This window comes from Triturus cristatus, chromosome 10 (assembly GCF_964204655.1).
Source record: "Triturus cristatus chromosome 10, aTriCri1.1, whole genome shotgun sequence".
In the NCBI taxonomy this organism is placed as follows: Eukaryota; Metazoa; Chordata; class Amphibia; order Caudata; family Salamandridae; genus Triturus; species Triturus cristatus.
In genome coordinates this window covers 1239235070-1239262304 of record NC_140593.1, presented here as the reverse complement: position 1 = coordinate 1239262304, position 27235 = coordinate 1239235070, and the positions used below count along the sequence as shown (strand labels likewise).

The following is a 27235-nucleotide window of genomic DNA, read 5'->3' as shown; positions in this document are numbered from 1 at the left end:
TAAAATTTGAAGCTTGTTCAATGCTCTACTTTGCGCATTTAAATACAGACCGTTACAGTAATCCAGTCTGGCCAGTACCAGCCCCCTGACCACTGTGTGTCTACTGTCCGATGGAAGTAGGGGTAGCACTTTCCTCAGCATCCTAATGGTATACATGGTTTTGGACGTCACCTCTTTAATATGAGAGTCAAAGGTCAGTTTGTCGTCCAGGATTATGCCAAGATTTTTTGCTTTGACGACCGGGAGTGGAAGCGTGCCAAGTGAGTCCGGCCAGCAGGAAGGGGTCCAGAAGTTGGTAACATTTCCGAACAGAATAACCTCAGTTTTATCTGAATTTAGTTTGAGACAATTCTTCGCCATCCAGCTCCCCACTGCTAGCATACAGTCCTGTAAGCGCTTCACCGTGTCTAGCTCGCCCTCAGGTGTCAGAGAAACCACAATTTGGGTGTCATCTGCATAGGAAGTAATTCCAAATCCAAACGCACTGATCACCGGGGCCAGAGCACTCACGTAAATATTAAAGAGCGTGGGGCTAAGTGAAGACCCCTGAGGGACGCCACAAGGTGTGGCAAAAGGTCTAGAATGGAACTCCCCCAAGGTAACCACTTGTTCTCTATCTGTGAGAAAAGATCTAATGAGGTCCCATGCTTTTCCGACTATTCCGCACGTTTTTAGGCGATTCAGAAGAATAGAGTGGTGGACGGTGTCGAACGCTGCCGACAGGTCAAGCAGGATCAGCGCTGCTTTCCCTCCCTGGTCCACCGCCTCTCTAATTTCTTCCGTTGCTTTGATCAAGGCAGATTCAGTACTGTGACCTGGCCTAAAACCGTATTGTGTGGGGTCAAATGCTTGAGTTTCGGCTAGGTAGAGACTCAGTTGTTTATTCATGGATTTTTCAACCAATTTGGCCGGAAAGGGGAGTCTGGCGATCGGTCGGAAGCTATTGGGGTCATCTGGAGGCAGGTTGGTTTTTTTTAGAAGAGGTAGGATGGAAGCAAGCTTCCATTGCTTCGGAAATCGACCGGTTTCGAACATAAGGTTAAAAATGCTCGTAAGCTTCATTCCAATCGGAACGGATGCAAGTTTTGCCACTCTGCTGGGGCAGGGATCAAAAGGGGAGCCAGAGTTAATTTCCCTCATGCCAGTTTGAATGTCTAGAAAGGGGATGGTCCGAAATTTATCGAAAGTTGGGCTGGCAGCAAGCTCAGACCCTGGGAGTTCTGTCCACAACTCCAAAGTGTCATTAGATCCCTTGTTAAATGGCTCAAAAATGCGTTCAACTTTAGACAAGAAAAAGTTGGCTAGCTCTTCACAGAGTTGTTGACTAGGTTGGACAGGGCTTGATTTAGGTGAGGCCAAAAGTTTGACAGTCTTGAACAGTTCTTTTGCTGAGTTTTTTGATTCTGAGATCTGAGCAGCAAAATAAATTTGTTTAGCAGAAGCGATTGTCTGTTTGTAGGTATGAAGACTGGCTCTATACACTTTCCGCTCGGCTTCGTTATAATTGCTCCTCCAGGCACGTTCGAGTTTCTTGCAGATTGCCTTTTGCGTTCTCAATTCCTGAGAATACCAGGGGGCCGAAGGCTGTGCCCTTTTCGGTCGCAGTTCTTTGGTCGGAGCTAGACTGTCACAGGCCCCCTGTCTCTTATCTGCATATCATGTTTAGTATTTGCGAAACACACTTATGCCCAAAAGTCTTAAGGTGGTGAAAACGAAAGGGGTGCCAAGATAAGGATAAGATATTGTTAACTGTGAAGGACAACACTTTAACGTGTTCCCAAAGACCATGTGAGAAGAAATGGATTCCAGCGCAGAAAGCTGTCCACTCTAGAGCTCAGGACCGACCATTGAAAAGGCTTTCCCTCCATTGGTGGCTTTCTTAATCCGAGGGATAAGCAGAAGATTGCTTAAGGCAGACCGACGATTGGGCTGGGGAAAACATCTGTTCAGTTTCATTTTGAGAAAATTTGTGACAAGCCGTAAGGGATAAGATAGAGGACTGTTCGCATGGATTCTTTTTCTTACCCAAAGCCAATGAAACTTCTTCAATAAAGGCTTGGCTGAAGTGAAACGAGGAAATTAGGCCGGCTCTTGCCACTTTAATTTGAATTGCTTGGAGTCTGTTTCTTTCGTCGTCTACAATAGCTTAATATAAGTAATTGCAGTCGTCCAACCTGGAACCGACAATGGCAGCAACAGCAGTCTCTGTGCATTCGTCTGTCAATAAGGAAAGAGTAGACCATCATTCGAGGAAAAGGGAAGAGCGTGAGCAAACGTGGACGATCATTTTAAGTTTATGCTACAAAATGAACCCCAAGCTTTTTACATGATGCTTGGGTTGATGGCGGGGCAGAGAGTGGGGCCAGAAGGAAGAGGATAAGACCATACAATGCAAGTTGGTTTTCAGCCAGATACTGTCCATCCATTCTTTAACCGAGTAAAGCTGCGCACTAAGACCTTCTGGCTGAAGGACGAAGTCGGCAAGAGAGAAAATGCGTTGGGTGTCATCGGCGTAGGTATAAACGTTTACATCCAAAGAATCCGATTGGTTTTGGACAAAGGTTGGATGTGTATATTAAACAGGCAACGGAAACCCACAGACTTGCAGTTCTCCAGCAGTTAGAGGGACCGACTCTGACAGAAAAGTGGTTAGCCTCTCTACTCGATCTGTCTTGGAGGTAAGAAATACGTCAGTCAAGTACCAATACCAAGATCACCTAATCTAGATATTGACAAGTTATGATCGGTGTCCAAGGCTGCAGACGGGTCGAATAGGATCAATACACACGTCTAGCTACAGTCGGAAGCCCTTCGAAGAGGAGGTGAAACTGCTACTAGAGCTGACTCAGTACCTCTGTCAGGGCGAAAGCTGATTCAGCATCACCCAAAATAGAAAATGTTAACAAGTAAGCAGAGAGTTGGAAGGCCGCTGTGTTTTTCATTATCTTTGACTGGTCAGCAAGATCAAGTCGCTGGGCTTGCAGCGTGGTCTGGGGATTTTCATAGATGTCGTCTCAGGTCACCTCAGGGTGTATGAATTCAAATTGAAGAAGAGACCGGGGTGTAACTAGGTGTCAAAGTATAACATTGCACCCTTGATGACTGTGTGACTACAGGCACATGCCCTCCCCCTTATGTCACATGGAAGTTCTTAAATTAGGGATCAAGTGGAAAGAATTAAGGAGGTGTAGACCCATTGCATGTTCTAATTTTGAGTGTTGTTTGTCCAGTGACACTAGGGACAGGACAAGCGAGGGTGGTTATTACACCAATACTATTTCCTGGGGTACTTCTGGTCCTGAGGAAAGCCTTGGACCCTCAGTGGCTGTAGAGTAGAGGCTGAAACATGTCCACACTAGAAAGGGTGTAGGGCTATTATACCCCACATATACCCTACTTTTGCTTTTATCTATACTGTGGGTGCCCAATATTAAAGGTATACCTGGGCATTCACTGGCTATTTTTGAACTGCAGTAGACCCGAGCTAAAAAACAATATCTTAAAGTGCTCCCTGGAATGTGGTTGAGCTCATCCTGTTTTTTAGGGATCAGGATGCCACCCGATGATGAGGCATGCTGCTAATAGAGTGGGCGAGGATCATTTAAAAACCTAAATAGATTTCCTGTGGGTTGCATGTCATTCTCCCTCTCTAAAATCCAATAAATACTTTTGTTGGTTACCGGTTGTAGGATACCTTGTTGTGTTTCAAACTTTAATATATTCATCATTGCTGTTTGTCGCTGGATGGTTTCTTTCCCTGTACTACTCAGCATTTTTCTTGTTGTTGTTATAAACCTTCATGTGTTCACCGTTGCTTTTTGTCGCTGGGTGTTTTCTTTCCCTTTAGTACAGAGCCACCTTCCTGCTGTTGTTTAAATCATCATGAATTCACCCATGCTGTTTGTTGCTTGGTATTTTCTTCACCTGTAGTACCCTTTAGTGCCCACACTCCTTTCTGCAGCTGTTCTTGCCTTTGCCACTGCTGTCCGTTGCCTGTTTGTTGTTGGGTGTTTTCTTTCCCGGTAGTACTTTGCCTCCTTCTTGCTGTTGTGCAAACCTTCACATATACTCCATTGCTGTCCGTTGCCTGTTTGTCGTTGGGTGTTTTCTTTCCCTGTAGCAGTGAGCCTCCTTCCTGCTGCTGTGCAAACCTTCACATATACTCCATTGCTGTCCGTTGCCTGTTTGTCGTTGGGTGTTTTCTTTCCCTGTAGCAGTGAGCCTCCTTCCTGCTGCTGTGCAAACCTTCACATATACTCCATTGCTGTCCGTTGCCTGTTTGTTGTTGGGTGTTTTCTTTCCCTGTAGCACTGAGCCTCCTTCCTGCTGTTGTGCAAACCTTCACATATACTCCATTGCTGTCCGTTGCCTGTTTGTCGTTGGGTGTTTTCTTTCCCTGTAGCAGTGAGCCTCCTTCCTGCTGCTGTGCAAACCTTCACATATACTCCATTGCTGTCCGTTGCCTGTTTGTCGTTGGGTGTTTTCTTTCCCTGTAGCACTGAGCCTCCTTCCTGCTGTTGTGCAAACCTTCACATATACCCCATTGCTGTCCGTTGGCTGTTTGTCGTTGGGTGTTTTCTTTCCCGGTAGTACTTCGCCTCCTTCCTGCTGCTGTGCAAACCTTCACATATACTCCATTGCTGTCCGTTGCCTGTTTGTCGTTGGGTGTTTTCTTTCCCGGTAGTACTGAGCCTCCTTCCTGCTGCTGTGCAAACCTTCACATATACCCCATTGCTGTCCGTTGGCTGTTTGTCGTTGGGTGTTTTCTTTCCCGGTAGTACTTCGCCTCCTTCCTGCTGCTGTGCAAACCTTCACATATACTCCATTGCTGTCCGTTGCCTGTTTGTCGTTGGGTGTTTTCTTTCCATGTAGCACTGAGCCTCCTTCCTGCTGTTGTGCAAACCTTCACATATACCCCATTGCTGTCCGTTGGCTGTTTGTCGTTGGGTGTTTTCTTTCCCGGTAGTACTTTGCCTCCTTCCTGCTGCTGTGCAAACCTTCGCATATACCCCATTGCTGTCCGTTGCCGGTTTGTTGTTGGGTGTTTTCTTTCCCTGTAGCACTTCGCCTCCTTCCTGCTGCTGTGCAAACCTTCACATATACCCCATTGCTGTCCGTTGCCTGTTTGTCGTTGGGTGTTTCCTTTCCTGGTAGTACCGATCCTGCTTCTGTTCTTGCCCTAATGTCTTCACTATTGCCCCCTGTTTCCTGTTTGTTGTTGGCTGTTTCCTTTCCCGGTAGTACTTCGCCTCCTTCCTGCTGCTGTTAGTCTTCATGTCTTTATCATTGCTGCCTTATGACTTCCAGAGTCCAAGAGGTCCCAAGAGATTTGGGAGAATGGAGAGAAGGTTGATTTGAACATGACCATCCCGCTTCTGATGCAGAATAGAGTCCCTGACGGTTTTGAGGATGGGGAGAAAGTGGATGTGAGCCTGCGCCCGGAATCGGTAAATTGCTTCGAGCATCGCCTGCACTTAGCTAAGCTTCGGCAAATCCTTCTGACCCCCCTATATGCGCCATAGCATCCCGTTTGCAACGAACATGCATCGCCTTCACCTTTCTGCAGCTCTCCTTTTTGACCGTTGCTGCATATTTCACACCCTCTCAATAGATGTTCATCACCTGCACCTGCATTCCCCCGCGCCCCTTTCAGCCTCTCATCCCACAAATCTGACCCTTTCTGCACATTTCGCGCCCTTTCAATAAAGTGCAGGTCTGTTGCGGTGCTTCCCGCTCCAGTTGTTGCTGACATTCATCTATCAAAGGTTCATGGTCCCAGGGCTGCTGGCCTCAGGGTTTCCAAAGTCCTTGCTTTTTAAGCCACACACCTCTCTCGGCCTGATCGGGCGTTTGAAGTGGCTGCATCACTCAGATCTCCTGGCCATATATTTAAACTCTTGGTGTAAAAGTATTGTGCACACCCATGTACTCCGTTTTGTAGGATGTAATTCTTGAATTCCTTTTTCTCACAGGCCACAGATGTGGATTACGATGTGGTTCCCGTTGAGGCCTATGGAATGGCTATGCTGCGCGGGATGGGCTGGAAGCAGGGTGAAGGCATTGGACGAACTTTCAAACAGTGAGTGTAAGAAATCGCGGTCAGATGTTAATCTGATTGCTTTGGAATTATTTTGGGGAGCAGAGGGGTCATTTAAACTTTCCCAAGGGGCCACACTCCTGCAGAGGTGTTCGTTTAGGCAACCGAGTCTCTAGATTATGAAGCTATGAAATATTTGTGAGGAATGGACTGTGAAACTATCCCTTGGTTACTAAAGCCTCCCCGCCTCCCCTGTCGCTTGTAGTAAAAACAGACCCCACTGTGTCCTTGACTGTATTTCAGCATCTCTCCTGGTTTTACTCTCCTCTGTTGTGCATCACAGCTTTCTGCATTAATGTACCCACCAGTTTTGAAAACAGTGAATTCACAAGTGTCTCCGTGATGTCGAGGGCAACTGTTTAGCATGCTTGTTGGAACCAATGAGGTGATAATCCAGATTGTCAATCCTTATACTTCTAAATCCGATTGGCATTCATCTTTACATGTTCCCACTCTTCAAGGATGAAGAACGTTAGCACGAGTATTGAGTTAGAATGCATGGATGTGATTGAGTGAACGGGGCCACCCACATGGTCACCCTACTGACCTTCTGCAGCAAGCGATGGGCAGCAAGGGTAGAGACGCAATGTAATTAGGGCAGGAATCTGGTCCTGAAGAAGGCAGGGGACCTCACTTGAGGCCAATGGCTGAAACATGCCAACCAGCGGGATAGAGGGCCATTGATCGCTCTCCCTCATGGGGTCCAGATGAGGAGCAGCCCAGTGATGAAACATGCCACAGAGGGTGGTGGGTGAGGGTTTGTGTCCTTCTTTTAAATTCCGAGACCATAATCAAGACTGCGTGGGTTGTCTGCTGTCTGCAGAGCTACAGGTCCAGATTCCTAGGCCCGGATTGTTCATTTGATATCTCTACAGTTACATATGAGAGAAAACACGTTTGGACAGCCCGCCACTCTCTTTCCTCCTGTGATTATTGATGTCAGGGTACCAATAACTCATTTTTAGGGACTTGATTGGCCCACAATGTGTCTCATGACAACCTGGGTCCTGCACCTCTGAAAACATACAAATACTGGCCGTGAGCAAGCACCGTTTATAGCAAGGCAGGAAGCCATTCATGCACCCGAATGCTGAATTGCACAACTGGGCGTCTGCCATGCATCACAGTTGGGGCATGTAGAAAGGGTTGCCTCGTTCTGGTGGCCCATGCCTACATATGTATTCGGACATTTTTCAGGTGGCTCTCCACTCGCAGTGCATAGGCATTCTATTAGAACGCCCTTGGTGTCTCGGGAAACACTACTCTCTAGCCACCCCACCCTTCCAAGAATTGTCGTTTGGAATATTGTCTGTGTCACTTGAGTTTAATTTTCCAGGAGCGTTCAGCGAAGGGCAGCTTGCGCACGGACAGATTCTTATAAATGCCTCCACCAACATCTAGAGAGGAAGATACAGTTGACAGCTCAACGCCTCAGAATTGGATCGAATTGTTTCAAGATGTCTGCTCTGTTTTAGTGGCTGTGTGTTTGTCTTCGGTTCTTGGTATCTCTTCATCATATTTAGTCCATCTTTTTTCTTGGCCCTTTTTAAGCAAGGGGCATCGCACTGATCTCTCTTCGTGCCTCGCAGAGGTGGCTAAGCTTCATTGGGACATCTCAAGTGGGTTTCCGCCCCCACCATAGCTTGTTGGCCACACATAAATGCTAAGATGCTCTGGACACAGGTGACCGGCTTCCTGCCCTGCTAAGATGGCAGACCTCCCCTTTCCTGTCCAGCGACTCCTGTCTGGCTCTGTGGTCTCCAGCCTTTACGTGCCCAGAAACACCAATAGCTCTTTTAGGAGAAGAGGTCTTTACTGAGGGGATTGAATGAATGAATAAAATAAAATAATTTCTGTGATTAACATTTCCTATAAAAAGGACATACACATTTCATAATACCATATATTGCCCGTTGTTTAAAGATGCCGCCCTGAAGGGTTGGGGGCTCCGATGCTCGAAGGATGTTTGATGGATTAAATACAGGAGCATGACCCACTCGCTGCTGACTTGCCTTCAAGGAGATACTAATATAGCGAAAATAGCAGCAGCTTGGAAGGGATTTGGTGAGAATGACTTTCTGTACCGATCGTTCCGGAGGAAAAACATTTATCAAGGGAACCGGAATAAATATGCATTGTGCTGAAAGTAAGAACTTTCATGACTGTGTTCCATTTGGATTTTATTCACATGAATGCATTTTAAAGTAAAAGAAAGTACAACATGATTTATGCAAATAAAATGAGAACTTTCATAATACCTGCACTAATTTGAACTTTAAGATGCATTGTGGGAGATGTATTGTGCATAGGTCATGTGACCCAGGACTATTAAATATATGCACGTATGCACTTGGCCAACTGTTTCCTCCCGTGACCAAGGCAGAACGCCGAAACGCGTAGGGTGAAAGGAAGCATGTGGTGCTGCTTAAACCTTGATTAAAAATTAGCTGACTCCGGAAATGGGCCTCTGTGTTTTGTGTCACAGCAGTGAATTGATGGGCTTCTTCGTGCCTGTTGTTTAAAGAGGCCGCCCTGAAGGGTTGGGGGCTCCGATGCTCGAAGGATTTTTGATGGATACATATATATATGCCGTCTAAACAATTAATGCTTTATAGGCATGCTCTAAGATCAGTACCGTCCTTTTAATTGCACTGTCCTCTTTGAGCCTGAAACAGTATCGTACGGACTCTGCAGTTGTTCTTATTTTAGCGTTATTAAACAAGGGGCGTAAATATGTCCTCCATATGGGAAGCAGCTTCGGACAGACACATATTAAATGTTCAAGAGTTTCCTTACCAATTCCACAAAGCCGACATGCTTGTATACCTAAAGTGCCTGGTTCCAAGTCCCTTCAAACTCCCCAATCAGTATGTAAAATTGTCTAAACCTTAAGTATTTCCGTTTTATGTAACTGGGTAGATTCCATCCCAAGTATTCTTGAGCCTGTGTGGTATATGTATCGATTACTAGGTCCATATGTTTATGTTTCCCAGCTTGTAGAAGATCTGAATTCCACTGCTTTGTAGTTAGCGTATTACGTATTAGATTTTTCTGCACATCTCTGGTCATTCGCCCCATCTCCTGTATATCAGGCAGATCATAAGATCCTAGTTCCATCATTATACTATATAGTTGTAAATCTCTGACTTTTGCTCTTGAGTTCTTCAAATATTAGATGTTTCGATGTGCACGGATCAGCCTTGGCACAATCCATAATGTCGTTCACACAACTTCTCTTATGCAACCGTTCCAGAGATTTTAGACCCAATTCCTCTCGTATGGTACAATGTGGAAGATGAAGTCTGGTGTGTACACATTTCATAAAGCATTTCTCAAGCTCAGGAATGACTTTCTTATTCATTACTGGAGCTGCATATAACAAGTATGGAATCGTTTCCATTTGGAATGCTTTAAGTGATGGATCAATAGCATTTCCTCCAAACATTTTCATGAATCTCGAAATTGATTTAGTAATAGCAGTTGATTTTGCATTTTTACTAACTTTATGGCTTGACCATGAGAACTTGTTGTGAAAGATTACTCTGAGATAGTTGTATTGTTCCACTACCTCAATTCAGTTTTCTCCTAGTGTCCACTTTTAGGTTTTATAGCCTGTCCAAACGTCACAATTATTGTATTTGACACATTGGCGATCAGACCGTTCGCTCTGTTGTAGGTGTGTACTTGATTCAGTTGGTGTGAGAAAGTGCCATCTTTCTTGCATGGTATGCCCCCACTTTTTGCTAAATTGCTGAATGTACTTCGATTGAGTGTACCCTGGGTTCCTGCCAATCAGGTGCCCAGGGCCTATCTTCCTTCCTTAAACCACACAAACTCCCAATTGGCAAACCCTAGCCACATGTCAGCCCCTAGTAAATGGTACCCTAGGTACCCAGGGTCTTGTGGCCAGGGAAGGCCTCTAAGGGCTGCAGCACTCATTGTGCCACCCTCAGAGGCCCTGTACCCTTACACACACACTGCCCTTGCAGGCTGAGTGTCTGGGTGCAGGACAAAACAAAGAGTCGACATGGCACACATCACTGTGTACCATGCCCATCACCTACACTGCCAAGGCATATGTCAGCCACCCCTCTAGCTGGGTGCATTACGCCTATGGTGTGGGCACAGGAGCAGGAGCCCTGTGCCCCTACAGTACCCGGGTCCATTCCTGGGCACTGTAAGTGCAGTGCTGTCATTTAAGAATACATGGGGCTGAGAGCTTGTCAAACACGAGCTCCACAGCACCATATTGGCAACACTGAAGCCTGGGAAGTTTGGTATCAAACTTCTCAGCACATTGAACCCACACTGATGCCAGTGTAGGATTTAATGTACTAAGCACCCCAGAGGGCATCTTAGAGATGCCCCCTTACAGCTAACTTACAATCCACGTCTGCTCTGAGGCTGCCCAGGCTGCCACACAGCAGACACGTTGCTGGACCCCTGCTCTCCCGGGCCTGCAACAATGCACAACCTGGGTGAGGTGAGAAATCTCCTCCCCCAGGATGAGCAAAGGGAAGCTTCAAAGGCATGCCGCCATTTGGAGTTTCCCCATGCCACTGCAACCCCCCACTCTGGCGGGAAGCTTGGCCGGAAACCCCATACAAGGACAGGGGATGTGCCAGCCTGCCCACCCCACCCCTCAGGTGGGGGAGGCGAGGTGAAGCACATCTCCGGGCTCTCGCCATCTTGAAGATGGGAGGCCCTACCCTATCAGGATTAGGCTACTGCCCCCCTCCCACAGGAGAGAGGCAGGATAGGGGGTGTACCCACCCCAGGACAAGGACCCATTGGTCCCTGGCCTTCACCTACCTGTAACGCCCCTAAATCTAGTATTTAGGGGCACCCTGAACCTTCCTTCCTTAGATTCCAGATAGAAAATTACAAGAAGAGCAAGAAGAACAAAGACCTGCCCTGCAGCTGCTAAAAAGAGAAGAAGACACCAACTGCTTAGGCCCCAGCCCTACCGGCCTGTCGACTCTCGAACCTGCACCAGCGCGGCATCTCTAGTGGCCAGCAACCTCACCAACCCCGGAGGACCTGGCTACCTTTTGGCTCTAAGCCCCTGGGACTCCCATGAGTAGAGGCTCTACTCAAGAAACCTATTTTTAACCCCTGGCAGCAGCCCGGGACCGCGGACCCAACACACTCTGCACCAGCCAAGCCTGGCCAGTGCCGGAGTGGACAAAGACCCTGAGGACGACCCCACGGCGACTGTGACCCCGAGTCCGGCACCCAAGGACCCTCCTCGACATCCCGGAAGAAGCCTGCAGCCTCAGAACCAAGTGCCACCCCAACCGCGATCAACCAGAGGGTAAGATTCCCGACGTCAAAAGGCACCCCTGCACCCGGCGCCCTGCGGCCCCCTGTGCCCAATCCCGGGGTACCCACCTAACCTACAACTACCCAACTTACCTCTCGAAGTGGTGGTGGCACCTGAAACATCCTCGTCCCCGAGCCTGCAGCCTTTTTCCAAACCGGAACATTCCCATTGATTTCCATTGAGCGCCCGAAGGCTCAAAAGCACCCTGCACCCAGCCGCCCGAGTGGCCCTGGCAGTGCCCTCTCTACACTAACCTACTTCCCCACTTGCCCTGAGTAAGTGACCAGGAGCCAAGCTCCCACAGCCGCGTGGCTTGCCAGACAGCAGCCACCAACCAAGGCCCCCCTATCCCTCATAGGATAACATTGGGCCTAACTCTCTCTGCACCCGGCCGTCCTGAAACCGCTGAGGGTGAACCAACTGTACCTACCTGACACTGGGGGACCCCTGAGTCCATGCCCGGAATTTCAACTCTGCCAGTCGAGTACTTACCCTTAAACCGCTAACTTCATTTTCCTCATAGGGTAACATTGACTGGCTTTTTCTTCAAAAATCTTCCAAGTGTGAACTTTTCAAAACTGCAAAAATTCACCAAAAATCAGCCAAGTGACAAAAACGAATTTACTCACCTGCTCCTAGGTGAGCTCCCAGTGCTGGATCTTGGTGCCCAGCCCTGACCCTGAAAAGTGTTCACAACTATACTTACCTCTAACTCATTTTTCTCCCATAGGAAACCATTGTCTGCTTTTCTGTGAAATTTCTTCTAAGTGTCTATTTTTGCAAATTTGAAATATTCTTTTAAAATCGTACCATTTCTGCAAACGAAATTACTTACCTGCTTTTGATAAGGACCCCAGTCCTGGATCTAGGCACCCAGTCCTGGATTACTAAAGTAACGATAAAGTACTCTACCTGCAATGTGAATTTCTTGCCATAGAGATCCATTGAATGTTTTCTTTGAAATATTTTCTAAGTGCTAACTTTTGAAATAGCTAAATATTATTTAAAAATCATTACAGTTATTAAGTCGACTTTCATCACTTGATTCTGAATACTGACCCAAGGCTGGTTCTAGGAGCCAGACCTGGAATTCCAAAAGTAATCTGAAAAGTAATTTATTACAAATAACCTGAATTTACCATTGAGCTCAATGCATTGTTATGTTTAGGAAATAGGATTGTTTATTGCAACCAACTGTGACTGTTTACACAAATTTATTGCTTAAGACAAAAGTATTTATATTCAACCTCTCATTCTGAGAAAGTATATTTTTACCCCCTTTGTGGTTCTAAAAATAAAACAAGCATATATTTTATATATATAAACCATTGGCCTAGAGTTCAGTTATTGAGTGTGTGAAACCATTTGCTGACTGAGTGTGTACAATAAATGCTTTACACTGTCCTCTGGTACTGCCTTACTGCTCGACCAAGCTACCACTTTTGAGAGTAAGGTCATACCTAACTTTGACCTCTATCAGCCTCTGGGGGACTGTGGACTCTGTACACCCTGTACCTATTAGGGAACAGTATATACAGAGCCACTTTCTCACATTGGTGGATCAGCGGTGGGATACAAACTTGCATTTGTTGGACTACTTGGTTACCATCTGATCACCCGACAGAACTCTTAAAAATTGCCTTTAGAATTCTGATTGGTTTTTCCAAAGTTACTAAAAGTCTTGCTAGGGCCTTGCTTAAGTCCCATTAGAATTTTAGAAAAATAAGTCACTATAGTCAGGGTAGAGGGTTAGAACTGTCAGGTTAGACTGTCTCAAACAAACCCAGCTATTAGTGATAATAATAACATGGACCTGGTGGAGGAGCTCGACCTCACACCTTACTTACACTTGTCTTTCAAGGAATTGAGGTCCTTATGTAAACTCAAAAATTTACAAATGGGTCAGCATCCAACCAAACAAGGGCTCCAGGAGCTCCTGGCTGAGTATGCTAAAGACCACCCATCTGAACATGGTGATGGCCAGTCAGATGAGGAAAGGGAAACAGGGGAGGTGGACAGCAACCTCCCCATACTATTCCCTAGGGAGGAGATGGCACCCATACCCTCCAACTCAAGACATAGCATCTGGGCACCTAGAGACCACATAGGTGGCTCTGGTCCCAGAGACGACACTGGGGGACCCCCCAGTGAAGAGGACAGCCTTGTGAGGCTGGCCAGAAGAATAGATCTAGAGTCCAGACTCCTGGCCCTAGAAAAGGAAAGGAGAGAGATGGGTTTAGCACCCATCAATGGTGGCAGCAATAATAAAAACAAGGATAGAGAGGAAACTTCTGACCCTAAAATCCCCAAAGGGATTGTCCCTAAATTTGAGGAAGGTGATGATATCACCAAATGGTTCACAGCCTTTGAGAGGGCTTGTGATATCAGGAAAGTAAAGAAACCTCTCTGGGGGGCACTCCTGTGGGAACTGTTCTCTGGTAACTGCAGGGACAGGCTTCTGACTCTCTCTGGGCCAGAAGCAGGATCCTATGACCTCATGAAGAAAGCTCTGATTGAGCGATTTGGATTCACTACTGAGGAGTATAGAGTTAGATTCAGGGGGGCTCACAAAACCCAGACCCAGTCCTGGATTGATTTTGTAGATTTCTCAGTGAAGACACTGGATGGTTGGTTAGCTGGACATGGTGTGCAGGATTTTACTGGATTGTACAATTTATTCATGAAGGAACATATTTTGAGTAACTGCACAAATGAAAAGTTGCATCAGCATTTGGTAGACCTAGGTCTAATTTCTCCCCAAGAATTGGGAAAGAAGGCGGACCACTGGGTCAAGACTATGGTGACCAAGACAACCACTGGGGGTGACCAAAAGAAGGTGGTCACAAAACCTCCCCAGGGGAAAGGTGGTGAGAATCCCCAAGATAAAAAGTCTGAGTCTTCCAAAGGGCCCCAAAAACCTGTTCAGGTGGGTGGGACCCAAACTACTCCCTATGTGCCCCAACCATATAGGGGGAAGAACTTTGATCCCTTAAAGGCCTGGTGTAATACCTGTAAGAAGCAGGGACACCTAACTGTATCTTGCCCCCAAAACAAAGCCCCTAAGCCACCCAGTACAGCCACTCCTGGGGCAGCAAGTATACAAATGGGATCAGAGGTGTACCCTGAGCAAATCTGGGAACACACTGAAGCAAGTTTAGTCTCCTTGGGAGAAGTGGAGTTTGCCACTGTGGCTGTGTGGCCCCCCAACTTAAAGAAATACTTACAGTACCCCTGGGTAAATGGAACTAGGGTAGAAGCTCTGAGGGATACAGGTGCCAGTGTCACTATGGTGAAAGACACACTGGTTTCCCCTGAGCAATACTTGATTGGGAAGTCTTACCCAGTCACCAACGCTGACAGTGTCACCACTAGTCATCCCATGGCCATGGTAACATTAGGCTGGGGGGGGGGGGGTTACTGGCCTGAAACAGGTAGTGGTCTCTCCAAAGTTGCCAGCTGCATGCCTGCTTGGAAATGATCTGGAAACCTCAGCCTGGGCTGAGGTTGAGTTAAAGGCCCATGCAGCCATGCTGGGCATCCCTGAATTGGTGTGTGTGCAAACCAGAGCACAGAGCAAGAGGAAGGGTGAAAAAGTAGGTTTGGAGCCTGGAATAATGGCCCAACCAACCAAGAGGAAGGACAAGAAGACTGGGGGACCAGCTTCTGCACAGCCCAACACTCAGAACCCCTCTCCCCCTGGAGAGGATGTAGATACCTCTGAGGGACCTGAGTCCATGGAGCTTGACCCTTACCAGGTTGAACTCTTGGGCCCAGGGGGACCCTCTAGGGAAGAGCTGTGCCAGGGTCAGCGAGACTGTCCCACTCTTGAAAGCCTGAGACAACAAGCTGCTTCAGAAGCCAGGGGAGATGTCAGTGGTACCCACAGAGCTTATTGGGAAGAGGGATTACTGTATGCTGAGGCAAGAGACCCCACTCCTGGAGCCACCAGGAGGGTGGTAGTGCCACAGAAGTACAGGGAGTTCCTCCTAACTTTGGCTCATGACATCCCCCTAGCTGGACATCTGGGGCAATCCAAAACTTGGGAAAGGTTAGTGAGTCACTTTTACTGGCCCCAGATGCACCAAAAGGTGAAGGAGTTTGTCAGCTCCTGTGTTACCTGTCAGGCCAGTGGCAAGACAGGTGGCCACCCAAAGGCCCCCCTCATTCCACTACCAGTGGTGGGGGTCCCCTTTGAAAGGGTAGGCGTGGACATTGTGGGTCCACTCGAACCTCCCACAGCCTCAGGGAACAAATTCATTCTAGTAGTAGTGGATCATGCTACTAGGTACCCTGAAGCAATTCCACTTAGGACTACTACAGCTCCTGCAGTAGCCAAGGCCCTCCTGGGTGTCTTCACCAGGGTGGGTTTTCCTAAGGAGGTGGTTTCAGACAGAGGTTCCAACTTCATGTCTGCTTACCTAACACACATGTGGAAAGAGTGTGGAGTGCAGTACAAGTTTACTACACCCTACCACCCACAAACCAATGGCCTTGTTGAGAGGTTCAACAAGACATTGAAAGGTATGATCATGGGACTCCCTGAGAAACTCAAAAGGAGGTGGGATGTCCTGTTACCATGCTTGCTTTTCGCTTACAGGGAAGTGCCACAGAAGGGAGTAGGTTTCTCACCCTTTGAACTTCTGTTTGGTCATCCTGTAAGGGGACCACTGTGTCTTGTAAAGGAGGGCTGGGAGAGGCCTCTTCAAGAACCCAAACAGGACATAGTGGACTATGTGCTTGGCCTAAGGTCCAGAATGGCTGAGTATATGGAAAAAGCATCCAAGAACCTTGAGGCCAGCCAGGAGCTCCAGAAGCACTGGTATGACCAAAAAGCTGCACTGGTTGAATTTCAACCTGGGCAACAGGTGTGGGTTTTGGAGCCAGTGGCACCAAGGGCTCTCCAAGACAAATGGAGTGGCCCTTACCCTATCCTAGAGAGAAAGAGTGAGGTCACCTATCTAGTTGACCTGGGCACTAGCAGGACACCCAAAAGGGTCATCCATGTGAACCGCCTTAAACTCTACAATGATAGGGCTGACATCACCATGCTGATGGTGACTGATGAAGAACAGGAAGCAGAGAGTGAACCACTCCCTGACCTCCTATCCTACAGCCCAAAAGATGGGTCAGTAGATGGTGTGATTTTTTCAGACACCCTCTCTGCCCAACAGCAGACTGACTGCAAGCAAGTCTTGCAACAATATGCTAGCCTCTTTTCCCTGACCCCTGGTCTGACAAGCTGGTGTACCCATGATGTGGACACTGGTGACAGTGCACCTGTCAAGAACAAAATCTATCGACAGTCAGATCAAGTCAAGGAAAGCATCAAAGCTGAGGTCAGCAAGATGCTGGAGTTAGGGGTCATTGAGCCTTCAGAGAGCCCCTGGGCTAGCCCAGTGGTTCTGGTCCCCAAACCTCATCAACAGGGTGAAAAGAGAGAGATGAGGTGCCCAGGGCCTTGTGGCCAGGGAAAGCCTCTAAGGGCTGCAGCACTCATTGTGCCACCCTCAGAGGCCCTGTACCCTTACACACACACTGCCCTTGCAGGCTGAGTGTCTGGGTGCAGGACAAAACAAAGAGTCGACATGGCACACATCACTGTGTACCATGCCCATCACCTACACTGCCAAGGCATATGTCAGCCACCCCTCTAGCTGGGTGCATTACGCCTATGGTGTGGGCACAGGAGCAGGAGCCCTGTGCCCCTACAGTACCCGGGTCCATTCCTGGGCACTGTAAGTGCAGTGCTGTCATTTAAGAATACATGGGGCTCAGAGCTTGTCAAACACGAGCTCCACCGCACCATATTGGCAACACTGAAGCCTGGGAAGTTTGGTATCAAACTTCTCAGCACATTGAACCCACACTGATGCCAGTGTAGGATTTAATGTGCTAAGCACCCCAGAGGGCATCTTAGAGATGCCCCCTTACAGCTAACTTACAATCCACGTCTGCTCTGAGGCTGCCCAGGCTGCCACACAGCAGACACGTTGCTGGACCCCTGGGTGGGAGAGCCCCTGCTCTCCCGGGCCGGCAACAATGCACATCCTGGGTGAGGTGAGAAATCTCCTCCCCCAGGATGAGCAAAGGGAAGCTTCAAAGGCATGCCGCCATTTGGAGTTTCCCCAGGCCACTGCAACCCCCCACTCTGGCGGGAAGCTTGGCCGGAAACCCCATACAAGGACAGGGGATGTGCCAGCCTGCCCACCCCACCCCTCAGGTGGGGGAGGCGAGGTGAAGCACATCTCCGGGCTCTCGCCATCTTGAAGATGGGAGGCCCTACCCTATCAGGATTAGGCTACTGCCCCCCTCCCACAGGAGAGAGGCAGGATAGGGGGTGTACCCACCCCAGGACAAGGACCCATTGGTCCCTGGCCTTCACCTACCTGTAACGCCCCTAAATATAGTATTTAGGGGCACCCTGAACCTTCCTTCCCCAGATTCCAGATAGAAAATTACAAGAAGAGCAAGAAGAACAAAGACCTGCCCTGCAGCTGCTAAAAAGAGAAGAAGACACCAACTGCTTAGGCCCCAGCCCTACCGGCCTGTCGACTCTCGAACCTGCACCAGCGCGGCATCTCTCGTGGCCAGCAACCTCACCAACCCCGGAGGACCTGGCTACCTTTTGGCTCTAAGCCCCTGGGACTCCCATGAGTAGAGGCTCTACTCAAGAAACCTATTTTTAACCCCTGGCAGCAGCCCGGGACCGCGGACCCAACACACTCTGCACCAGCCAAGCCTGGCCAGTGCCGGAGTGGACAAAGACCCTGAGGACGACCCCACGGTGACTGTGACCCCGAGTCCGGCACCCAAGGACCCTCCTCGACATCCCGGAAGAAGCCTGCAGCCTCAGAACCAAGTGCCACCCCAACCGCGATCAACCAGAGGGTTAGATTCCCGACGTCAAAAGGCACCCCTGCACCCGGCGCCCTGCGGCCCCCTGTGCCCAATCCCGGGGTACCCACCTAACCTACAACTACCCAACTTACCTCTCGAAGTGGTGGTGGCACCTGAAACATCCTCGTCCCCGAGCCTGCAGCCTTTTTCCAAACCAGAACATTCCCATTGATTTCCATTGAGCGCCCGAAGGCTCAAAAGCACCCTGCACCCAGCCGCCCGAGTGGCCCTGGCAGTGCCCTCTCTACACTAACCTACTTCCCCACTTGCCCTGAGTAAGTGACCAGGAGCCCAGCTCCCACAGCCGCGTGGCTTGCCAGACAGCAGCCACCAACCAAGGCCCCCCTATCCCTCATAGGATAACATTGGGCCTAACTCTCTCTGCACCCGGCCGTCCTGAAACCGCTGAGGGTGAACCAACTGTACCTACCTGACACTGGGGGACCCCTGAGTCCATGCCCGGAATTTCAACTCTGCCAGTCGAGTACTTACCCTTAAACCGCTAACTTCATTTTCCTCATAGGGTAACATTGACTGGATTTTTCTTCAAAAATCTTCTAAGTGTGAACTTTTCAAAACTGCAAAAATTCACCAAAAATCAGCCAAGTGACAAAAACGAATTTACTCACCTGCTCCTAGGTGAGCTCCCAGTGCTGGATCTTGGTGCCCAGCCCTGACTCTGAAAAGTGTTCACAACTATACTTACCTCTAACTCATTTTTCTCCCATAGGAAACCATTGTCTGCTTTTCTGTGAAATTTCTTCTGTCTATTTTTGCAAATTTGAAATATTCTTTTAAAATCGTACCATTTCTGCAAACGAAATTACTTACCTGCTTTTGATAAGGACCCCAGTCCTGGGTCTAGGCACCCAGTCCTGGATTACTAAAGTAACGATAAAGTACTCTACCTGCAATGTGAATTTCTTGCCATAGAGATCCATTGAATGTTTTCTTTGAAATATTTTCTAAGTGCTAACTTTTGAAATAGCTAAATATTATTTAAAAATCATTACAGTTATTAAGTCGACTTTCATCACTTGATTCTGAATACTGACCCAAGGCTGGTTCTAGGAGCCAGACCTGGAATTCCAAAAGTAATCTGAAAAGTAATTTATTACAAATAACCTGAATTTACCATTGAGCTCAATGCATTGTTATGTTTAGGAAATAGGATTGTTTATTGTAACCAACTGTGACTGTTTACACAAATTTATTGCTTAAGACAAAAGTATTTATATTCAACCTCTCATTCTGAGAAAGTATATTTTTACCCCCTTTGTGGTTCTAAAAATAAAACAAGCATATATTTTATATATATAAACCATTGGCCTAGAGTTCAGTTATTGAGTGTGTGAAACCATTTGCTGACTGAGTGTGTACAATAAATGCTTTACACTGTCCTCTGGTACTGCCTTACTGCTCGACCATGCTACCACTTTTGAGAGTAAGGTCATACCTAACTTTGACCTCTATCAGCCTCTGGGGGACTGTGGACTCTGTACACCCTGTACCTATTAGGGAACAGTATATACAGAGCCACTTTCTCACAGTTGGTTCTGGAGTCCTTTCAGAGTTGGGGACAAAATTACTAAGTCGTCCGCATATGCTGGGTATGGTATCTTTTTGCCTCCTAATTTAGCTGCCACACCCATATCGGAACTTGGCGCCAAATCTATGTCTGCAATATAGAGAGAATAACAGCGGAGCGAGGACACAGCCTTGCTTAAGACCATTTTTGGCGACAGTGTGTTATCATGAACCAATTTCACCTGAAGCCATGTCTTCGAATGCAGCCAATAATGAGATTCAAAAGATTCTGATCGATTTCCCATGCTGTTAATTTACTCCACAGCCTTTGTCGGTTAACCTGATCAAACGCTGTGGCATAGTCCACAAACGGGAGTATAGCGTTGTCTTCTGTATGCCTGCTTTTTTCCTAACAGGGCCAATGAAGTGGTATTATCGAGTGTCGAACATCCTGAGCGAAATCCAGTTTGGGTTATTGGTATTAATGACTTTTCCTCTGTCCATGATCTTAATTTATTTTTAAGGTGTTTTGCGAACAATTTCCCTTCAAAGTCCAACAATGCTATTAATCTGTAACTGGACGGATCATCTTTTGGGCCTCGTCTATAAATTGGATGGACAATTGCTCCTTTCCAGGACGATGACTCCGGGGTTGTGTGGAACAGCTCCATCCTGTATACACGTTTCAGTATCTTGCCTTAGTGCCTCTTAGGACGCATGGAATGAGGTTGGGCGTCGCGGGACACCAGTGACCTGTCCCATTTATTTCAGAGATGTGAAGCCCCTGGAGCATCAGCTGAGGCCAAAGGGACTTGGTCTGGGAGCGGACAGATCTGCGGTGAAGGACTTGGAGCCCAGCAGACCTCGGCGGCCCCCCAAGCCTGGTGAAGAGCGAGAGGAGGAGGAGGTGGGAGGACTTGTGACTGGGTCTCTTGTGCAGATTGAGACTGGAGCGCATAAGGAGTTGTACGGCAAGGTAAATTCACTCTGGTGGCTTCTGCTCCTACCTGTTTACGCTTCAGGAATCTATCCGCACCTGGTGTGGACCGGGCACTAACCTGTTGATCGCAATTAAAGTTCTTCTCAGTTTGTGCCCTATCCCAACTCTGTGTTCAGCACTGGCAGCCCCTCCGTAGCTCCTCCGTATTCAGAGGTCAGTGTTCCGCAGAGACAGCCCCTCCGTATTCAGAAGTCAGTGCACAGCACAGACAGCCCCTCCGTATTCAGAGGTCAGTGCACAGCACAGACAGCCCCTCCGTATTCAGAGGTCAGTGCACAGCACAGACAGCCCCTCCGTATTCAGAGGTCAGTGCACAGCACAGACAGCCCCTCCGTATTCAGAGGTCAGTGTTCCGCGCAGACAGCCCCTCCGTATTCAGAGGTCAGTGTTCCGCGCAGACAGCCCCTCCGTATTCAGAGGTCAGTGTTCCGCGCAGACAGCCCCTCCGTATTCAGAGGTCAGTGTTCCGCGCAGACAGCCCCTCCGTATTCAGAGGTCAGTGTTCCGCGCAGACAGCCCCTCCGTATTCAGAGGTCAGTGTTCCGCGCAGACAGCCCCTCCGTATTCAGAGGTCAGTGTTCCGCGCAGACAGCCCCTCCGTATTCAGAGGTCAGTGTTCCGCGCAGACAGCCCCTCCGTATTCAGAGGTCAGGGTTCCGCACAGACAGCCCCTCCGTATTCAGAGGTCAGTGTTCCGCGCAGACAGCCCCTCCGTATTCAGAGGTCAGTGTTCCGCGCAGACAGCCCCTCCGTATTCAGAGGTCAGGGTTCCGCACAGACAGCCCCTCCGTATTCAGAGGTCAGTGTTCCGCGCAGACAGCCCCTCCGTATTCAGAGGTCAGTGTTCCGCACAGACAGCTCCTCCGTATTCAGAGGTCAGTGTTCCGCACAGACAGCCCCTCCGTATTCAGAGGTCAGTGTTCCGCACAGACAGCCCCTCCGTATTCAGAGGTCAGGGTTCCGCACAGACAGCCCCTCCGTATTCAGAGGTCAGGGTTCCGCACAGACAGCCCCTCCGTATTCAGAGGTCAGGGTTCCGCACAGACAGCCCCTCTGTATTCAGAGGTCAGGGTTCCGCGCAGACAGCCCCTCCCCGATAGTATCCACAGGGCAGTGTACAGCGCAGACAGCCCCTCCGTATTCAGAGGTCAGTGTTCAGCACAGACAGCCCCTCCCCGATAGTATCCACAGGGCAATGTACAGCGCAGGCAGCCCCTCCGTATTCAGAGGTCAGTGTACAGCGCAGATAGCCCCTCCGTATTCAGAGGTCCGTGTTCAGCGCAGACAGTCCCTCCGTATTCAGAGGTCCGTGTTCAGCACAGACAGTCCCTCCGTATTCAGAGGTCCGTGTTCAGCACAGACAGTCCCTCCGTATTCAGAGGTCAGTGTTCAGCACAGACAGCCCCTCCGTATTCAGAGGTCAGTGTTCAGCACAGACAGCCCCTCCGTATTCAGAGGTCAGTGTTCAGCACAGACAGCCCCTCCGTATTCAGAGGTCAGTGTTCAGCACAGACAGCCCCTCCGTATTCAGAGGTCCGTTTTCAGCACAGACAGCCCCTCCCCGATAGTATCCACAGGGCAGTGTACAGCGCAGACAGCCCCTCCGTATTCAGAGGTCAGTGTACAGCGCAGACAGCCCCTCCGTATTCAGAGGTCCGTGTTCAGCGCAGACAGCCCCTCCGTATTCAGAGGTCAGTGTTCAGCACAGACAGCCCCTCCGTATTCAGAGGTCAGTGCACAGCACAGACAGCCCCTCCGTATTCAGAGGTCAGTGTTCAGCACAGACAGCCCCTCCGTATTCAGAGGTCAGTGTACAGCACAGAAAGCCTCTCCCCGATAGTATCCACAGGGCAGTGTACAGCGCTGTAGGAAGTTGGCTCTTTATATAGTGGACCAAAATGAGATGGACCGTGTAAAGACTCCAGGCAAACCCCAAAGAAGATACAGGGTCACAAATGACACCCCAAATTCTCTTTTGTGGTAGTGTGGGCGAGCAGTTGGGAAGATCAGATGGTAGTGCTAAGCATTTATTGCATACACAAAGGCAGTAAGTGAGAGACACACTCAATAAAGAAATCTAACACCAATTTATAAAAAGAACACATACTTTTATATAGATTTAGATAACAAGATCATCTGAATCAGTAAGTACTTTTTGAGTTAGGAATTTTTACAGTTTCCAAAAGCAAAACCCATGTTTGGGTGCAGGAATGTTATCCTATGGGGAAAAACATGTACTGCATTCAGGCACTTAACAATGACGTACGAGATTGTTCTCCAGAACTTAAGTGGAGTATGGGGCAAGGTCACAGCAGGTCACCTTGGGTTGCTCTAAGGCGTCCGGATGCAAAGTGTGTTATGGTGCCCGGTGTCCTATTCACTTCAGTGGGAAGCGGCCTGGTCAAAAAGAGGCTGGGACTGGGGGGTCCAGCTCGGGTGAACCCGCGGGAGCTCGACCCTTAAGATGCTTGGGCACGTAGGGACATCGTTGATCCACTTCTCGAGCTATGGTTCTCGGGTGTCTTTTGATGTCGGATCTGGTGCTGGAGTCTCTCGCAGTTGGAGGGGGCCTGCAGAAAGAGGCTGCATGCGGCTACTGGAAGTCAAGGATGGGTTTAGCCTCTGTGTGTCTGGGGACCCCGTTGTCACCATCGCATCCCTATGACTCGTGCTGTAGAGTGCGGTTGGAGAGGTACCTTGAGGCATCGGGTGGCGGCGGTTGAAGACACACTTCTTTACCTTTGTTTCTCCTGCACAGGAGCACACAGGGCAGCTCGGCCACTCACAATGTGGGTCTCAGTGTCCTTGAAGTCCTTTGTCATGCAGGTCGGTTTTCATCTGCGTTGGTGTCCAGTCTAGACACATCAAGCCTTGGCTGCTGCAAGAGGTCCGGTACCCCAGGTATTGGTGTTGTGGTGCTCCGGTAGGTCCTGGCATCCCCACCCTTGGAGGGGGGATGGATCTGACCTGTGGGAGTATGGCTACCTCTTCCCAGGGTGGCTGCTGCGTCAGTAGACTCCGTAGGCGGCAGGTCGATGTACCGAGTCTCGCTTCTTTGGTGCCTATGGCTACAGTGGGGTAGCTCCTTTAATCAAAGGGAGTTTCTTTGGCAATTGGCGAAGCACTGGCAGTGCTCCGTGTTTCTTGGAGTCTGTATAGCAGCAGGACGAGTCGGTTGCTCCACAAGGGTCGGGTGCAGGAGGCAGGCTAGCAGGCTAGCAGGGTTGGCGCCAAGTCTGTCATATTCCTCGGTTCTCTGGTCGGCAGTCTTCTCAATCCACTTCTTCCTTTGTGTCCGTCACAATCTGAAGTCCTGGTCTCAGGCGGTCCCCTAAATAGTCAATTAAGGGGCGTTAAGGGGGGTGGGGAGTATAAGCCAATGGGCTGCTTACCCCTGGGGTCACTGCACCCCCTAGATGACTACTTCCTTTGGGGACTGGGCATCACCCTTTCCCAGAATTCCTAATTCCACCACACACAAGATGGTGGAATTTCTAAATTCGTATTCACTTCAGACTGGTCACCCTAGACGTGTGTCCAGCCTGGCAGTGCAACACAACTCCTGCATAGCTAATTTTCCCACCTGTCCTGGTTCCAGATGACGCAGGCAAAAGAAACAATTGATGGATGGATGCTGAACAATGCAAACATTCAACCCCTGTCACAAGGATCTGGGTTTATTCCAGCATTCTTTTGCTCACCACGCCACCCCAGTTTGGACCCAGCCATATGCAAATCAGTCTTGACCCTGTTCCTTGTGAGAACAGTCCAGCCCGAACTGACAAGCCAGGTCCTCCCTGGACCGGAAACAAGCATCCTGGGACCGGTTTCAGGGCATCACCCTTCTTCAGCCAGGCTAGCTTGAATCCAGTGGCGCAGTGAGCACGGGACCTACGTCTGGGCATACCCGTCCCACTTAGTGTGACAAATGCAGAAGAGGGGCAGGGGGTTGTCTTTTCCCCTGTCTGGGGAGGCTTTGGGGCACACATCAAAGGCGGCAGAGGTCTTTGAAGCCTCCTGCCTTGGAATGCTGATTTACCAGGCTACTGGGGGTCAGGGGGTACTCTAGGGGACCCTCTGCATGCATGTATTAATAAATCCATTTCTAAAATCAGTGTGGGTTTATTAATACGAGGTGTTTGATACCAAACATCATATGTTTCAGGGAAGCCATCATGTAGCTGGGGAGCTCGTTTTGACCAATGCCCAGTACATACCTTAAGATGGCTTCCCTGTTCACTTGTACTGTCAGTAATTGAACTGGCCAGCACAGAGGCATATCTTCTCATGCATATATGTCCTCACATATATAATATATATAATGCACCCTGCCATAGGGCTGTAAGGCCTGCTGTAGGGGGGACTTACAAATATTACATGCAGTGTTGGGGGACAGGCTACACAGAGTATGTGACATGTTGTGTTTTCACTTTTAAGATCACCTTGGCACGCTTCATGCTGTGACAGTCTGTATGAGTTTGGTCTCTTAGGGTGACACAGCTGCAGCTCTTAGGGACCCTCTATAGTACCTATGCCCTTGGTACCAGAGGTAACACTTTCTAGGGACTTGAAGGTGCTAAAGGGCTGGTCACTTGGGGATCAAGTGACCAGTTGTCTTGTTTTGAGGAAAGAGCACTGGGGACCTGGTTAGAAGGATCCCAGTGCACCTCCGTCAAAGTTGCATCAAATACTAGGCATAAAAGTGGGAGGGTGACTGCAGCAAAGCCCAGTTACCTACAAGCACAGCCCCCCTCCCCGTCTGTATCCACAGGTCAGTGTACTGTACCGGCAGCCACTCCCTGACTATTCCTGAAGTCCGCCCACCTCCCCTGTCCAGAGGCCAGTCTGTCTAGCTAGAGGCCCACTGTTACCTGGCCAGGTCCAGAGATCCGTGGACAGCCCCGTCTGACTTCCTGCACCCCCACTCCTCTCTACTGCAGGCAGAGGACAGATTTCGGCACCTGTGCCAGATCTCTTGACTGTATTTAGAGGTCTGTATACAGCACTGCTGGCTCGCTGTCTAACTGGGTCCAGCACTGTCTGCCCCTTCCTGACCGGGTTATGAGAACAATATACCGTACTGTTAGCTACCCCCTTGACTGTGTTCAGAGGTCAGTGTACATCACTGGTAGCCGATCTCCTGCCTATAGCCAAAGGTGAGTACATAGTCCTACTAACTCACTCTCTGGCCAGACCCAGAGGTCCGTTTACTGCATCACCTGCCCCTCCTGAGTGTTACCATAGGTCAGTATACAGAACCATCTGACCCTCTCTGGCTGTGTCATGAAGAAGTTTAGAGCCCCGCCTGACCCTTTCTCACTGGGCCATGAGGTCAGTTTATGGCAACGTCGGACCCTCCAGTGGCTGTCATGAGGCCATCTGATCCTGTAACCTTATCCGCGAATCATTGAATAGCACTGCCAGACCCCCCGAGCCTGTAACTAGCAGTCCGTATACAGCACTGCCAGACCCCCGAGCCTGTAACTAGCAGTCCGTATACAGCACTGCCAGCCCCCTCTCCTGAGTATACTTAGTGGTCCGTATACAGCACTGCCAGCCCCCTCTCCTGAGTGTACTTAGTGGTCCGTATACAGCACTGCCAGCCCCCTCTCCTGAGTATACTTAGCGGTCCGTATACAGCACTGCAAACCCCCTCTCCTGAGTGTACTTAGTGGTCTGTATACAGCACTGCAAACCCCCTCTCCTGAGTATACTTAGTGGTCCATATACAGCACTGCCAGCCCCCTCTCCTGAGTATACTTAGCGGTCCGTATACAGCACTGCAAACCCCCTCTCCTGAGTGTACTTAGTGGTCTGTATACAGCACTGCAAACCCCCTCTCCTGAGTATACTTAGTGGTCCATATACAGCACTGCCAGCCCCCTCTCCTGAGTGTACTTAGTGGTCCGTATACAGCACTGCCAGCCCCCTCTCCTGAGTACACTTAGTGGTCCGTATACAGCACTGCCAGCCCCCTCTCCTGAGTACACTTAGTGGTCCGTATACAGCACTGCCAGCCCCCTCTCCTGAGTGTACTTAGTGGTCTGTATACAGCACTGCCAGCCCCCTCTCCTGAGTGTACTTAGTGGTCCGTATACAGCACTGCCAGACCCCCCGAGCCTGTAACTAGCAGTCCGTATACAGCACTGCCAGACCCCCCGAGCCTGTAACTAGCAGTCCGTATACAGCACTGCCAGCCCCCTCTCCTGAGTACACTTAGTGGTCCGTATACAGCACTGCCAGCCCCCTCTCCTGAGTATACTTAGTGGTCCGTATACAGCACTGCCAGCCCCCTCTCCTGAGTATACTTAGTGGTCCGTATACAGCACTGCCAGCCCCCTCTCCTGAGTATACTTAGTGGTCCGTATACAGCACTGCCAGCCCCCTCTCC

The 27235-nt window shown here is 49.3% G+C and overlaps 1 protein-coding gene across 1 annotated transcript in view; it reads left to right on the top strand.

The window, feature by feature from the left end:
- The window catches only part of GPKOW (G-patch domain and KOW motifs), a 115330-nt gene that overhangs the window by 10597 nt on the left and 77498 nt on the right, over nucleotides 1-27235 (top strand). Inside the window, exons 3-5 of the mRNA XM_085629871.1 lie at nucleotides 5308-5447; nucleotides 5973-6079; nucleotides 20616-20820. Of these exons, the coding sequence (XP_085485997.1) occupies nucleotides 5308-5447; nucleotides 5973-6079; nucleotides 20616-20820 (452 nt within the window). The remainder of the gene's footprint in view (nucleotides 1-5307; nucleotides 5448-5972; nucleotides 6080-20615; nucleotides 20821-27235) is intronic.